The following is a 16032-nucleotide window of genomic DNA, read 5'->3' as shown; positions in this document are numbered from 1 at the left end:
AACTCGAGCAGTCACTCAATCCAACAGTTCCCGCAATTTCCCAATCCGACAGCTTTCTAAATTACTCAATTGGACAGCTCACGCAAGCACTCAAGGAGACAGCATAGACAGGCAGGCATTCAATTACCACAACGATTCAACGGCAGAGAAGCGACAAAATGACAGTTCAACAGCACGAGCGACAAGACTATTTGGTATGTATCCTTTAATACTTACCATATATTGTTCATTTCGTTTCCATTATTGTTTCATGCGATATTGTACCATATCATATATGATCAATAAAGGTTACTGTCAACGCTATGGAGTTATAACAACAGAAAACAAACTACCAAATCTTTCCTCGAGAACATTTCCGGAATAAATTGTATAATTTACCAATGCAATAGCAGGAATCAAATCGATTCAAGTCACGCTATTTCGCTGTTGAGAGTGTCACGAATAAACGTGAAGTTTCGTAAAAAAAAAAATATATAAAGAAATATAAGTAACCGTGTCGTGATATACTAAGTTGTATTTTCCAAATTGAATTATGACTAAGATTTGAAAATCATTCAAATTCTTTTCTAGACACGTAGATGCTATCACTATCCATAGAACTGTATCTGTGCTTACTATTTGCAGTACTCTAACAAAAACTTCAATCTATGCAATCGTTGAATCATATCTGCAAAGGATAAAGTATATATCCTTTACACAACAGGATAATTTCATTATTTTTTGCTTTTTGTTGTGGTATTTTAGAGATTACTTTTATACTTTAATTTGCGATTGTGTGACATTAATGTTGTCCCTTTCGTCTAATTAGTTTAATTACTCAGGTTTGAGGTGAAAACAAAGAGAAATTTACAACTTTGTGTTATGTTATGCAAGATATTTCCAAGAATACAATAATTTTCTAGTTTATAATACATTTATCAATCCCTCCAATTTATAAGTTGAGAATAGAAGAGTTAATGAGTTGTTGAAGAAGAGGAACAGTCATTTTCTGTCATAGTAAAATTCAGTTTATAATATTAATTGATTCATTATTCTGTGCACTATCTTTCTACCTTCTATAAAACTTTACAATTTTTTCAACATAGGAAGTAACATCCTACCTTTACCTGTGATAAAGATAGCTTATCATGAATTCATCTCATAGAAATTTCCTGACTGCAAAATGGTAACCAATTGACAATCATAAGAGTTGACTGATATAAGGGATGTCATTAAGATAGTTGTTGGATTTGAACTTAATTTCATTCTAATAGAAGAAGATGCTTAATAAAAACTTATCTTAATATTACAGTTTAAAAACTTTGAATTCGTCATTTGTCAAATTGTATAGTATGCGAGAAAATGTTTGGAAGACAAAACTTCGCATAACTTTTCTTAAATCTTGAATATTTGCACATAAATTGATTGAATTGGTGTGATCAACACAGTCAAGTGAAAGTCATTCATGTCGTTTTAGCCTGCAAAAGTTTTTTTCGAGCAATCATTGTCAAATGAAAGATATTTCAGAATGCAATTAAAATTTGAAGTAATGTTTTCTCTTTACTTTTGTCACTCGTATTTCTAATGAGCCGTCATTAGTATACTGAGAAAAACCGATCATGACGATGAAACCAATAGTGAGTATTAAATCACTATTTTATGTCACGTGGATAGTATAAATTGATTAGGAAAGACATTCGTCAGTGATTTTTGAGAGGGATTCCGAATTTGATTATAAAGGAAGTATTGTCACATTATCATGTCCTCTTAACGAAATCTTCTGGTATTATTTGAGATCTTAAGTAGTTCTAATGCTATCAACTTTCTCACAAGCTGCTATGTCTTTCATCTTTTACAAATCTTTATCCCAATTTTGTCAATTAATATTCAATCGCATATCCTTTCAAATATCAGCCAGTCATCTTTACGTTTCTTCGAAACAATTTTCTCATAATTTAATGTTCGTATATTACATTTGCGACTGTGTTATTGACACTTTTCATAATACTTTCTGCGCACATAAGTTAATGATCTGTAATTAATACAATTTGTGTCTTTTACTTTTATCCTTTATCATATCAGTTTTAGTCAATCTAAAGTTATTTGTATAAGTCCCATTAGCAGTATTGATTATTTTCTTCAGAAGAATAAATTATATTTTAATAAGAAATAAATCAGTTTGTTTCTTTTCATTTTTTATATCGTATGGGCATTTAAAGGAAAGAAAATTCTTCATTTCTCTTAATCTTATTTGCTATTTTAGGATTTGTATTAATCGTAGCACTGGAATTTAAATTCAATTTAAATATTTAAGAGTCAAGATTTTATTCATTATAAAATGCTGAATTTTGGCGATCTCATTTCATTTCTATTGCTTACTGCAATGTCAAGTAGTAATGAGTTTTCTATTAAAACAACGACGATCTCAGAGTTTGCGCAACGAAACTATCCGCCAAGGTTTGCGTTATCATTCTAAAATCATATTCTTAAACTCAAAAGCCTTTAGCTGAATATTTAGTTATTATCAGAAAGATTAAACTTTGGCGTTCCTCATTATCAATTGTATAGTTCACAGATTCTAACTTTTGTCTTTATTGATAATCAAAAAATAAAACTTGCTATATACCAATTCAGGAAGCTAAAATGAAATTCAAAGAATTTAATTGAATTAATTTATTTTTACCTTCCGAAGTTCGCCATTATTTTCTCATTGCACTTATTTCTCAGTCGCTTGCATCCATAAGAACAAATTTCGTTTTTGTGTAACAGTACTGACTTCATGAAGATCCTAAATTTCAATAGATCTAAAAATGTTTTCTGAATTGCTTGCCATTCATAGCAATTTTTCTTAGAATTGAAAATGAGGATTCATTAAGCTGTTGTATTTAATTAAAAAGTAAATAATTGGGATTCCCAGACTATGTCTTCCCAATCTTATCTCCAAATATTTGATTGGTTTTTTTTTTTCGAATAACTTTGGATTTTGGATAATTTCATAATTTGAATAATTTTCGTTTCAAGTATACGTTACTGTGCTTGTCTACTACTATTGATCAGCCAAGGAATTGGCCAAATTGTCGCAGCTGGTTGGTGCAGCACCCAACATTCATTTTCATGTTTTATTGCGCAATTGTTCATTGCATTTCTTGCTGCTTTTACAACACAGGTTGCTTTCTGATCTAATCTACATTGAACTTAGAATTTTAATTTGAATTTCGTTATACACAATGGTATAACTAAGTCAACAACTGGATTAAACTCAAATTTTAATAGGAAATCATACGCAGTACTGGTATTTTCATGGGCCACTAATTTTTCTAATAAACAGGTGCATGAATTACTGTCATATCAAAGAATGACATCAAATTTGTTGTAATAAACGTTCTCTCGTTGTTTCTCTTGCCCCCCAATTTTCAGTACGATATGACAGCAATGTGACAATTGTCGCTTCACCATGCTGAAAAATTACTTTATTTTCCTCTAACACCTATAAATGAAGGTTAGAATATGTAGAAAAGAGCTCGAGACTAAAAAAATCGAAACTTTATTACAGCCTATTAAAAATAATCACTTTATAGTACCTGTTTATTGGTATACTTTTCTAAAAGTTGTTCATCAGGAGAAATATTTCAGTGGTGTCAAACTTATTCCTTAGGACTAACCCGAGCAAAGCGTGCATTTTTTGATGAATTCAATGTTCTTGAAACTTACCAACCAAGAGCTCGTACTATGGGTCATTTATTTGTGGTAATTTCTACTTAACAAAAAAGTTTTTTTACACGAAAATTTCAACACTTATTTGGCTGGTGATGAAGATGGCAACTTGAAAGGGATACTGATAATACGAATTGCAATCCAACTAATACATCTAAGGATGATTTATTAATAAATATTTTAGATTCAATAAGAAATTGAGCACTCGGACTGTTACATGTATAACAGGAAAATATACTGAAATTTTATATCCAAAATGATAATTATTTGTGATAATTTATTTTATATCAATTTACTATATACAAAAAGAATAATGAAAAAAAAATAATTTGAAAGATGCCATGCTACCAAATATTGTTTGAAAAAGAAAGCTAAAATTAAGCCTGAACCACCAACGCCAGTTCCGGATGCACAACGACATCAGCATGATGATACAGTAAAGGAAACAGAACGAAGTGTCTTTTTGCAGATGAGAGATGCGGTTCGTTAAATAAAATTTACTAATTTTCTAAAAATTATGAATTGACTATTTTGAGATTTGACTGGCTGCAAGACTTTTGGCCCCGAAAAATGAAGTCATAGACTTACAGAATAATAGCAGAACCTCAAAATTATCGTTATCATGTTCAAAATAGAAGGAATAAGCCTAGTTTAAGTATTGATTATTTGAAGAAATAAAGCAAAATAACAATCAGTATAATAAAGTTCACCCGAATCGAATATTGATTAATTACTTACCTCAACTTAATAATGACCCATTTAAAAACAAATGGTTAATATTTTATGCAATTCTCAGCATTATGAAAACGAATATACATACCTGGAAAAGCTGAACCGTGAGTTGAGAGAAGGAGGAAATGTTGCTAAACAACCACAAAATGAAGTCCAAAATGGTATGTCAAATAGACCGAAAATTGAAGGACCGGTTCTAATTGAATTTCATGCTGATTCCGAAACAGATGATGATGATTACTCATTGTAATAATTACAATACAATTTCCGAATCAGGTTTGTTTCAAACAACATAAGAAATTTTCTGTACAATATATTATTTCATTGTATGAAAAAATTTTTATACAATTTATAGAATTTTTTAAAATGAAAGAAGAGCTATACAATTGAATATTTTGTATAGTATGAACTGCTGATAACGTATCAATAAGATCCATCACTGGAGATTATTTCGTTATTGTTAACGTAAAGCTGATAGATAAATCCAAATTTCTTATTACCACTACTTGTTGCTTTCACGTAACAAACACTATGACCAATTTCAAAATGTGTCTTTGTACCATTTTCCAAAAATTCACCCTAAAATTTTCATGCTAATTTTAATACCTTAAATGTTATCAATAATTTCTGAATCATTAATATATTATCGCATCATTGTTTAAAGTGATATTATCAAATTTCTTTCAATTTTGTGACTGGCGATGGTTTATTATCCGAATTTTTGATTTCCATTCTAACTGCTTTTATAATTTCCTTTGTTTATTTTCTATACATAACCTATGATTTCTTTTTTTAAAATACAAGAAAAAATTTCTTTTTTTACCGCAGTATTCATTTTTTGACCATTCACCCAAATGTCCATTGTTCCTTTATCTATAAAAATCTCAAATTTCAAATTTCAAAATAAATATTAGCTCCATTTGGGAAAAAATATACTCAAGTACCGTTATTTCAAACTAAACTGTTAAATTACAGTATTTGGTAGAAGGTGGTATCAAGTTGGATGAAATGTAATATTTTCATTGCTGGAGAAAAGCTATTTCAAAACCTTCGCTTCTCAAATTCCAGTTAAATTTCGATATCGAGTATTTGAATTGAAAATTTAAAAATATTTTAACAAGAAGAGATTAACAAACCCATGCAAAACTAACAAACTAACAAACCTAAGCAAATACGAGTCTCTTGTCCATCCAGAACTGTTGTCCAACTTTTAAACTTTTTTGCCACGTCTTCTCGAAATTTATCGTAGGATTTACCATTCACTTCCAATGTGTATTCATATAAAAATGTTCCCAAAGCTTCCACATTAATGGCACATTTAAATTTACCAATATTAAATATCTCTTTACCCACAAGGCTGAACATCCAGTTTTTCCTCAAAATTTCCTGAAATATTATCTGATAAATGGAGGAAATTTGAGCAAGTAAAGAAGGTATTATTAAAATTTCCAGAAAGGAAAATTTGTCTCATACGCACTTATTCAATTTTCAATAGTTATTAACAGTGCCAAAATACGTGTTTCACGTGGAAATGAAATCACATAAATGATCTTTGCTTGCACATATCACTACTGCTTCAATTTCATCACAAATGAAAGAAGTTTGCAAATTTAAAGAAAATCTCGAAAAATTCAAAAAAAAGCAAACTTTGCCATCAACTCGTATAACTCTCTTGCCACTGGCAGTACCATGCTCGAATTCAATCTTATATATTCGGTCTTGTACAGGTACTGACCAACTTGCTACAGTATCTTGCTTATCTGACATCCTATGAATAAAAAAGAAAAAACAAATTTGCTTTTAAACGACATTTTAAAAAAAAAAGTAAATAAATAAAAGATAGAGGGTGAAAGAGATTTTAAAACGAATCAGTTTTTCACGTATGTGCGATATTCTTGTAAAATGAGTTAAATTGAATTGATCAAATTATTAGCTGAAAAGATAAGGAATGAAGCGTAAAATGCAATACTCTCTTATTTGAATGTTTCTATAGCAACGTGATTCAAAAAGGTAACTGAGTGGTGAATAATAAATCGAAAAAATATAAAATGTAAATAACCATAGCCAAGCATGGCACTCACAACACACTGGCCATAGCCAGATAACCATTTCGGAGAACCGGTACTAGCTAGACAGGATATTTTAACCATTTCGGAGAGCCGGTACTAGCTAGACAGGATATTTCTTCTTATACCTACCTATTCACATAGATTCATTATAACAAGTGCAAAAATGTTACCTTTGTCAATACTAAAAACTTGGTAAAAGTCATCAATATGTTGCATCTTTCTGAATTAATAATGTTTTGTTTTAATTTTAAATCTAATTTAAAACAAACTCAAACATCAAATAGATTGTCGCATTTATACAAACAGAGTGTCATATATTTAAAATTTAATCTGCTTATTTTCTTGAGATTTTACGATCAAATAAGATTCGGTTTAGCAAGTTTCGTTTATCTTAAAATGATGATTTTTTTTTCAACTGTGACAAGGATTAAGGGTTGTTTCGTTCCTTTGGCTGATGAAATCTCTTCACAAAGTTCTAATTTCCTTAACCCTACCAATCTTTCGTCCATACTATAGTATATATCAGACTTATCATTCCAATGCACACCTTCACAAAAGACAACGATAATCGATCCTCCTCGCTCTTTTGTACCACTTTGCTAAGATATATTGCTTGTCTCTCCTTTGCTTTTGAGCAAACCGTCGCACGTCTAATGCCATTTTCCTAATTCGCGAATCTTGTGCCATATGATCTTGCCTGTTGTACCTTTGTCCTGTCCATTAAGCTTTTTATCTTTTCCGGTGGTTTCTCTTCGGAGCCTTCTTAGATCTTCATCTTCTAAGTATTTTATAGCGTCTTCCGTTGTCCATTCTCGACCCCTTGAACTTCCTTTTTCTCATACTTTTAACCATGTTTTTTGATATTCTTTCATTTACCATCACGTCCATTGTTGCATTGTTCCTATATTCTTCCCATACTCCTTTTAGTTGAGATGATAAGTTCGAAAGTTGTCTCATCACTTGAAATGGTCCTTTGCTTGAATATCGAAGCCATTTTAAATTTTTATATAATTCCTTTATTCTTTATTTTTTATCGCCTCATCGATCATATAAACCATATAAAATTACCCAATGATTACATTGCTATTTGTCCTCTTGTTTCCCTTAACAGATGCATGAGTTTCTGTGTTGAGTGTTAAATCTGTTCCCTTCAGATTGGCTGTTGAACTGGACTCATATCTGGACTTAATGTCAATGGGTTAATGGGCATGATTAGCTTCTCAATTAATTAAATCAATTAAATCTTTTTCTGCCCTTCTATCGCTGTTGATTCCTATGAATGTATCATTTATTCGATTTAGTTCCATAAGAAGTGAAGCTCTTCCTCAACAACTCTTGCTTTCTTTTGTCAAACAGACAATCCTTCCTCATACAAGTTATCCTCCTCGTATAATGGAATGTCATTCTCCCATTGAATATAACAATGCTTTCCATTTTCTTCAAATCCTTTCTCTTGGAGATTATCCCATCCAACACTTCTTCTGGTTTCTCAACATTATATTTTTATCGTTTAATCATTCTATCCTTCTTTCGTGACTTAATCTTTATGATGGATTCTAGTATTCCTTCAACAGCCTATTCCGCAGTGTTCGCAGGACACTTCAAATTCCTTCTAATGAAATAGGACGGAGAACTTCCCTTTCCTTCCTCCTTTACACTTATGTTCCTTTTGTCACCCTTATTTTCAATCTTTATTATAAGCTGACTCGAACACGCTCTCCTCGTCGCTTCCTTTTTAACTGAATCCTTAGGTTGCTGCTTCAAATCAGGCTGCTTGGACAAATTTTCCGATGATCTTCAATCATGACAAGGATTGAAAATTGTTTCAGCTTCTTTGATTGAAAATGCCCCAAATTTGGATAATGAAACCTTTGTCACGATAAATTAGTTTATAGGACAACGGACTCAACAATTACAATTTCGGCAAGACAAATTAATGACGATAACAACATGAAAAGGAAACTCAGTGGCGCTCGATATTGTCTATTCAACCGACCTAGTTGAGATACATTTTTAAAATGCTTTTGTTACTCAGGATTCTTCATTTTCTCGATTACAGTCCTAGTACTGTTTTGAGATTATAAGAAATAGCATCTTTTTAGCTGCAAGTGGAATGGAGCTCATTGTTAGAGTATTATGATAATGTTCTGATCATAAAAGTTTCTTCCGGTTGATTACAACTTCAAAAGTTAGCTTCGGAAATCCTTCTCGGTCAATCGTATCTCATGATATTTCATCCAAAATTGTTAAATTAAAAACGATGAAAACTGAATAATGATCGGAACCGGAAAACTCTTATTATTTGCCGAGCTTGTTTATCTCTAGAAAAATTACTATTTTGCTGAATTGTTTTCATTTATAGCAAAGTCTGGAGGTGGAATGATTATTTGAGAAAGTTTTATTTCACAGATAAATAATAGAACACAAAGAATTGTAGGCATTAGTATATAATATTTTTCTACGTGGAATACGTGGGAAAATTTTAAAAAAATATGATAGAAAAGTGAGAAGCAAGGTTATCAATATATTCACAATCATTTTATTCCAGACGTAAATAACTTCATCTTTGATCTTATATGTGCAAAGGAACTTGTGCGCACGTATGTTGACATATGATGTATCCAAACGAATAACTTGTTATGAAATTTATCTGCGATCAGTAGATTATCAGTAAATTACAAAAAGCTGACAGAAACATTAGAGAATGAAATAAATGATAAAAGAAATGATTACTACAATTTCAACTGCTGCTTAATGTATATGTTAACTACCTTGAAGACACGTGTTTCAAATTCACTCAAATCATCACTTTTCAACAAAACCTGATCACCCTTTAATCGATCCAACAATGCCACACAAACTACTGCTGCTGAAATATTAAAAAATTTAATCATTTCAAATCTTCAAATCATTCATTTTTAAAAATACAGCTAATACAATTTAGAATGGTCAAAAAGTACATTAAAAAAAGTTTCCCTCTTTTCTATAAGGGATATACTAAAAGGTATTTCACAAAAATTTTGCAATTACTACACCTCCTTGATGAATAGCTATTCAACTTCACCTCTTATATTGCCTCGATTGAACAATGCTGCAAAACACAATGATTCCATTTCAATATTTCGTACTCCCAAATTATGCAAACGATTGAGGAACGCTAACTTTTGCTGTTCCGTGTACTCGCAAAATGCACCATCCAATCTTGCTTGTCCTAAAATTCTCATATTACATTCACAAATTTCAACAAAACGGTAAATTCGGAAAAGTATCCGTTGCACAAAGAAAGTTTGTATTGAAAATATGTTTAGGAAAAAGAGATGGATAATATGATTTGATATTATCCATTTTGATGAGAACGATTGAATTCCGAAAATACAGCGCCTATACCACCTTCATAAAAATCTTCGCTACTTAATGTTTTTCCGATTTGAACAGGTAATTTTAATTGGACTGCGATTTTGTATAATTGCTGATACACTTCTGCATCAAAGATGGCTGGTCTTGAAATCTACAACAAATAACTCTTGCATTATTTTGACAAAATTCAGCTTTTTCAAGGAAAACACAACAAAAGGAAATTTTGTAGGAAAGTTCAAATGGAAGTACTAACCTTTTCACCCATGATATACTGTACATATTCCTCGAGCAATTCACCATTTAACGCTCCACTGGTAAGTATTAAGGTACCTGATGTAACACCAATACCACCTGCGGTACCCATTCGTATTGCTATCACATCTTTTGCTTTCGCATAATACAACAACTTAATCAGTTCCACAATAACAATACTCGATGATGAAGAACCTATTCCATGCTGTAGTAGTATTTGACATTAAAATACAACAAAAGATGTTACTACTGATTGGTTTTTGAATAAATTAGAAAAGTGTAAACAAATACACTTTGTATAATATTGTTTCGTCAGAAAAAAAGACAGACAAGAATGCTTTTTTACTTTTAGAATATAAACTTCATCCATAGATAGAACTGATGCTAATAAAAGATTCATTCTGTTTATGTAATATAAATATTTGATTGTTTACTGTCCCAGTAAAATGCGAATAATCAAATTATAATTTTAAAAATTAATTTTTAATATAATTCTTTTTAAAAGAAAAAACAAATCACATAAATAATTTATATTAATTATATGGATAAAGTTTATATCCTGAAAGTAAAAAAGCGTTGTCGTTGTTTTTTTTTTTGGTGTACAAATCAACAAACAAAAACTAACATTAACCCAAAGTACTTGACCCGTCTTATACATTGAATAACGATCAGTTGTGCTCAAATTATCGGACATACTTATACCCATTTCTTTGGCGAATATTTTTGCATAATTCTTTATCCGTCCCATGCTTCCACCCATACATATAAACTATAATTGTTTTCTAAGAATTTACTATCATTAATATTTCACAGTTATCAATACCGTTCAATTAGTGAAGCAAAAACAAATCCTTGGCTCACATATAAATAGTTAGCCTTTTATGTGAGTACAATCATTCGAATATCTGATTGATGAATATCTCAATTTCAAATTCGTTAAAATATATAATGTAATAAAATGTATACTTTCAAAAATGTTCTTTATTTGTAATTAAAAAACAAACAACTTCGCTAAAAATAATTTTCAAATGCGAGCTAAATGCTTCTTGTAATAATCCTAAAATATTAAATATATATCAACAGATGCTTTTTTTTGTTTATTACGCTTTATTGATGTGTATATTTTCTTTTTATTTTTTATTTCTTTTTTATTTTTTAATTAGTAATAATATTTTGATAAAAATGAATATTTAAATATGTGATAAATGTGAGACAAAAATAATCCACGGTTATGTCTTTCGTTTGATAGCGCAACCAACGAGAAATTCGTTTTGTCGTCTATTCGACATTTTTGCTTTTTCGGTTAATTTCCCTAATCGTATATGAAAAAAAATGAATTTGAATGCATTGAAAGTTTTCAAGATTAATTATACATTGTAAGGTGTAACCTTAATATCGCCATACATCTTTGGAATGTCAATCGCACTTTTCGTAATGCCAAGATGATGGAAATGGTCATCTGATTGCTTGTCCAATAATGGATTATGAATTTGGACCATTTTCTCACACATTTTTATTGTCTTTTTCGATTTTTTAACGTTAAACAGTTCAGTGTTCTAAAATAAAATCATAAAGGAAATGCTTTTGGCAGGAACATTCTTGGACGCATACTTTTATTAATTATGATTTAGTACTGATAAAAGATGATAAAACAGAGCAAGCCTACAACATATTGCAAACTTTCTTAGCATATTGTACTGATATTTCTGACATTCACTTGATAGAAATGGAATATAACTTTGGAGATGTCACCAAAAAAAAATTCAAGAGAGCATTATTGTTTTTGCTAGGGAATACGAATTGCAAAAAGTCAAATGCTGCATTACCTGAATCAAGTCCTAATATAAGCTTGTCACATTTTTTCCTGCTCTATTCTTGTTTTATTCTTTACTTTCACTATATTAGAATTTCTACCAAATAAGAATCAAGAGAGAAAAATGCTTAGAATTTCAAGAATTTTTAGTGAATCATGGCCAAGTCTGAATTAAGTTAACTTTCTGGCAAATTAAATTTACTTTTTACAATATCACCAGCGGTACCTTTTTTAAACTTTCAACTTAACCTAATTATTAAAAAAGATAGCAAGAAAAAATACGCAGTCTCTTTTCATAATGCAGATTACCCCCCATTCATGGCTGATAATAACCCTAACTTCATATTCACCAGTAGGAATAATTCCCGATGGATATTCACCAATAATAATAATCTCAAGTATGAACTTTTCATCAACAGTAATATCCTCTGATTAATCTTCATCAGTAGAATACTGTTTGCTTGATAATCACTAAGCATTAACAATCCTAGTTTGTCTTTCATAAATAATATTCCTTGTTTTGACATCCACCAATAGTATGTGCTTTGACATTCATGTAATTATGTCTAATAAACTCACAATGCGATAAAACAAAAAGATTAAGAAAAGTTAAAAAAAAAAGGAAGAAAATGAAGAAACCGGTCATTGGAATGCAAATACACCTGGTATGTAAAAAGAATCATCGATTTCAATGATATTATGGATGAAATGTGATTGTAATGATTCCCACAAAATGTCCATTAATAATACTCACTGTCTGACATTCATCAACAATATGTGTCCTGTTGACATTCACCAGTAATACCTTTCAACTGAACCAGTCAACAACCAAAATGCAGTAAATGAATTAAATGATTAGAAAACCGGTCATTATAATGGGAATGCCTCACATAAATAAACTGAAATATGAAAAATACGGTAAGCAAACCACAATATATCGTTGGAATTGTACAGAGTAAATCAATATGCTGAAGTCAGAATGTTTTCATCACATTTGGTTCAGCATTTCATTGGCTATTATTCATTCTTTATCTCCGCTAAACACACTTATACTGCATTATGGCAATTCACTCATCATTCTATCCTTATAACAACAGCACAATACAATAAGTATCGTTAATATGCAAATCTTTAAAATTGCGGATTTTATGATATATCAATTACATTGTTAGAAACACTAAATACTTCCCCAATTCCCTTTTTATTGACTTCTTCGATCCATCGCTGTTTTGTAAGTGACATTTCTTTTGTTCAACTGATTGACTGACTATCCGTATTAGAATATATAAGAATACCAAACTTGTCTATTCCTACTTTATCAGTGAAATCTTGACGAGATCTGAAAGAGACAAGTAATTTGAGAAAAAAATGCGTCAAAAAATTAGATCGAATCATCCTTTATATTCACAACTAGTACGAATCTTCCGTGTTGACAAAAAAAAACAGTTATAAAATCTCATCTGTTGACAAAAAAACAGTTATTAAATTCGATCTATCATTCTGCCGATAATCAAAAATCAACGGTAAATCTTTGATCTACCAACTTCCGCCCTTCTCCAACGCTAAAAAAAACACTTTTAGTTTCGCCAAAGCATATCAAAAGTCAGACTTTTTTTGTACTGAGAAGAAACACAGCGAACCGTAAGTTTTATATGTAAAGTTGTGAAGAGTTATCAAATCAGATGTAAGCAAAAATACATAAATCAAACAAATACGTATATTAATACTAACGTCAATCAAATAACGCATACGAACAAAGTATAGAAATTGTGTACAAACCATTAAACAAAGATACTATCTGAACTGTATACCTCAAAACCGTGAAGCATTTCAAAATTCTAACTGCCAACTCATGATGCAAGAAGGGAGATACAGGTTAACAGTTCTAGTAGTAATTTAATATTCTTTATGAACGTTTAGATCTGAGAACAATGGTCCAAGGATGAAACAAAATCAACCACATAATATCTTATTTCCTCAGTGATTCATGGTCACGAAAAGAAACAAAAAAGTATATACGCAAATTATAGAGTTAGTTCATCATGGTCAAAAAGTTCTTATGCAAGACAAAAAAAATCAGCTAAAGAGAATTTCGAAGCATGGAATAATGATAACCGAATATAACACAGACAGATATTTTCAAAAATTTCAAATCCATTACTATTACAACTAAGAATGTTAACCCGCTAATGCTAAGGCTAAAGGAAACACGCTAATGCTAAGGAAACAGATAATATCCAAAGCCAGATAGTAAGATTATGACCTGATGCATAAGTACACAAATGAAACCAGTTATAAAAATGAAAGACACCGGCAACACTGGGTGGATACCATTATGATTGGGCCTGACAGCTATATTCGTAAATAATAAAAAACGAGATACGGACGGTTAAAGAATAGGAAGGTGTACATAATGTGAAATTTTCAAAAATTATACTGCACAGATGAACTGTAAACTTATTGTCCGTCGGCCCTGAAAGGAAACAATAAATGGTCGTTTCTCAAATTATTACGTGTTTTGCATAAACTCTCTACAAACATCCAAATTTCATGTGTTCAATATTGAATGCAGATCGGTTGCGGATGATGTCCTTGAACATTTCTGGGGAATAATGGAACGTATTGTCTCTTTTTCTTCAGACTGCTGAAAAACAGAAGCTTTCCGTTAATATTCTTTAATTCCGTAATAAATAGGAGAGAAATGAAATTACAACCGCAAAAACGCACTTTTGTTTTAAATTGTTTCACCGAAGAGACCAATAATGTTTCGCAGTTTCAGTTCCACTCAGTTCATCAATCACTACCTTGATCAAAAATTTTTTCATCATATTTTGTAATAGAAATATCCTCCTAATATTGCCCCTGCTTCAAGAATTATACTGTACTTCACCGTATTTCATATCTCCATATCTAATGTGCATTTAATAAGGCATCAGAAATGTTTGCATCAACCATAGCTAGTAACGTATTCAATAGAAGTACCTAAGTCACTTAGAGCTGATTAGAACTCACTGCTCAGGGAACAAAACAGTTTATTGAATTCAAAGATCGATTTTGTTTTAAAAAGAATTGTGATCACTCCATTTCACAGTTTCGTTTCAAAATTTTCCTTGATTTAGCAGGAATAAATATTTTGTCACCAGTTCCATAAATAGCTATTTTGGATCCCTGGAATTTCGTGCACCTTGCAACTAATATTGAAATGAAGAAGCGCTTTCTCTAGGATGTTTTCTTCATATTTTGCCACCGTCATATTTTTACATAAAAGTACTAAAATCCTTGTCTTTCCTGAATTGCAATAGAAATTTGAAATGTCTAAATTTTTACAAACAACTGAACCATTTTCTTAGCACCGACCTGAACAGGAAGAGAGTGAGATGTTGTTAAAGATTCTTTCTCCAGGAATCGAACAAATTGCTCCGCCAAAGAAATATTCTGTTGAGGAAGTCTCGATGAACCACCAAAACCAAACCAACTCCTCGACGAAGAGTGACTCGCAGCACTAATTTTTGCAATGTCCTGAAAATTAGAAAAAAGTGAAAAATATAGTAAAAAAGTTAAAATAGCAAGGAACTAGATTTTCGGAAAACAATCCACTGACCATCATATCCATTCGCTTTTTCAGTCACAAATTTAAAACTGTCATCTTCTCTCTATTTTATATTCAAATCGAACTACATGGCTGAACTGGATTTAAAAACATGACCTCCTGTGAATAACCTAGCACCGACGCCAATAAGATGGCAATTTCTGGTTGTTTGTCTTTGTCAGCGGTAAAATATGACAGAAACAGTTGACGAAGTACTTGATCATCAATGCTGTACGATGATACTGATGCTACTGCCAGTTGCGCATGCTCGTCAAGGCTTGCTTCAAGTTCTTCAATCATCTATAAAAGACAATAGCTAAATCTACAAAGAATGTATGCAGATCAATTAAACAGCCAAAGTTCTTCCTTAGCAAAGAAAATAAAAGAGCATTTTAGTATAACAAAAACTCAAACTTTTACTGAATTTTGACAGTTGTAATCTACCTACCGCATTCTTCCTCGTAATTTCTCTTTGAGATACACAGTTTTACCTTCCAACAATTGCTTTTCGGCCTTCGATGGTTTCC

General features: G+C 31.1%; 5 protein-coding genes across 5 annotated transcripts in view; 1 reads left to right on the top strand and 4 right to left on the bottom strand.

Annotated features, from left to right (window-relative positions):
• The window catches only part of LOAG_04013 (hypothetical protein), a gene marked incomplete at its 5' end in the record, with an annotated part of 643 nt that extends 524 nt beyond the window's left edge, over positions 1-119 (bottom strand). The window contains one exon of the mRNA XM_020446480.1: positions 83-119. Within this exon, the coding sequence (XP_020303182.1) occupies positions 83-119 (37 nt within the window). The remainder of the gene's footprint in view (positions 1-82) is intronic.
• A 2243-nt stretch (positions 120-2362) lies between these two features.
• Positions 2363-4675, top strand: LOAG_06999 (hypothetical protein; the record flags this gene model as incomplete). Its single annotated transcript, XM_003142533.1, has 5 exons — positions 2363-2436; positions 3001-3145; positions 3613-3726; positions 4076-4174; positions 4490-4675. 5 exons carry the CDS (start codon positions 2363-2365, stop codon positions 4673-4675), a joined length of 618 nt encoding a protein of 205 aa, XP_003142581.1.
• Positions 4676-4848: 173 nt separating this feature from the next.
• On the bottom strand, positions 4849-6192 carry LOAG_06998 (fas apoptotic inhibitory molecule; the record flags this gene model as incomplete). Its single annotated transcript, XM_003142532.1, has 4 exons — positions 4849-5004; positions 5249-5298; positions 5589-5811; positions 6073-6192. The coding sequence occupies 4 exons, from the start codon at positions 6190-6192 to the stop codon at positions 4849-4851; spliced, it is 549 nt and encodes a 182-aa protein (XP_003142580.1).
• Positions 6193-9226: 3034 nt separating this feature from the next.
• Positions 9227-11606, bottom strand: LOAG_06997 (uridine phosphorylase; the record flags this gene model as incomplete). The annotated part of the gene is made up of 6 exons (XM_003142531.2): positions 11492-11606; positions 10729-10872; positions 10105-10308; positions 9885-10002; positions 9559-9705; positions 9227-9363 (listed from the first exon to the last, which is right to left on the bottom strand). Exons 1-6 carry the CDS (start codon positions 11600-11602, stop codon positions 9227-9229), a joined length of 861 nt encoding a protein of 286 aa, XP_003142579.1. The 5' UTR covers positions 11603-11606.
• Positions 11607-13776: 2170 nt separating this feature from the next.
• Positions 13777-16032, bottom strand: part of LOAG_16685 (viral A-type inclusion protein repeat containing protein) — a 12160-nt gene continuing 9904 nt past the window's right edge. Inside the window, exons 24-26 of the mRNA XM_020449336.1 lie at positions 15623-15805; positions 15274-15435; positions 13777-14560 (exon numbers count right to left, since the gene is read on the bottom strand). Of these exons, the coding sequence (XP_020307145.1) occupies positions 14465-14560; positions 15274-15435; positions 15623-15805 (441 nt within the window). The 3' untranslated portion in view covers positions 13777-14464. The remainder of the gene's footprint in view (positions 14561-15273; positions 15436-15622; positions 15806-16032) is intronic.

The sequence above is a fragment of the Loa loa genome (assembly GCF_000183805.2).
Source record: "Loa loa unplaced genomic scaffold supercont3.13, whole genome shotgun sequence".
NCBI classification, from domain to species: domain Eukaryota; kingdom Metazoa; phylum Nematoda; class Chromadorea; order Rhabditida; family Onchocercidae; genus Loa; species Loa loa.
Note: the sequence above shows the minus strand (reverse complement) of the source record. Positions and strands in the feature narration are given on the sequence as shown.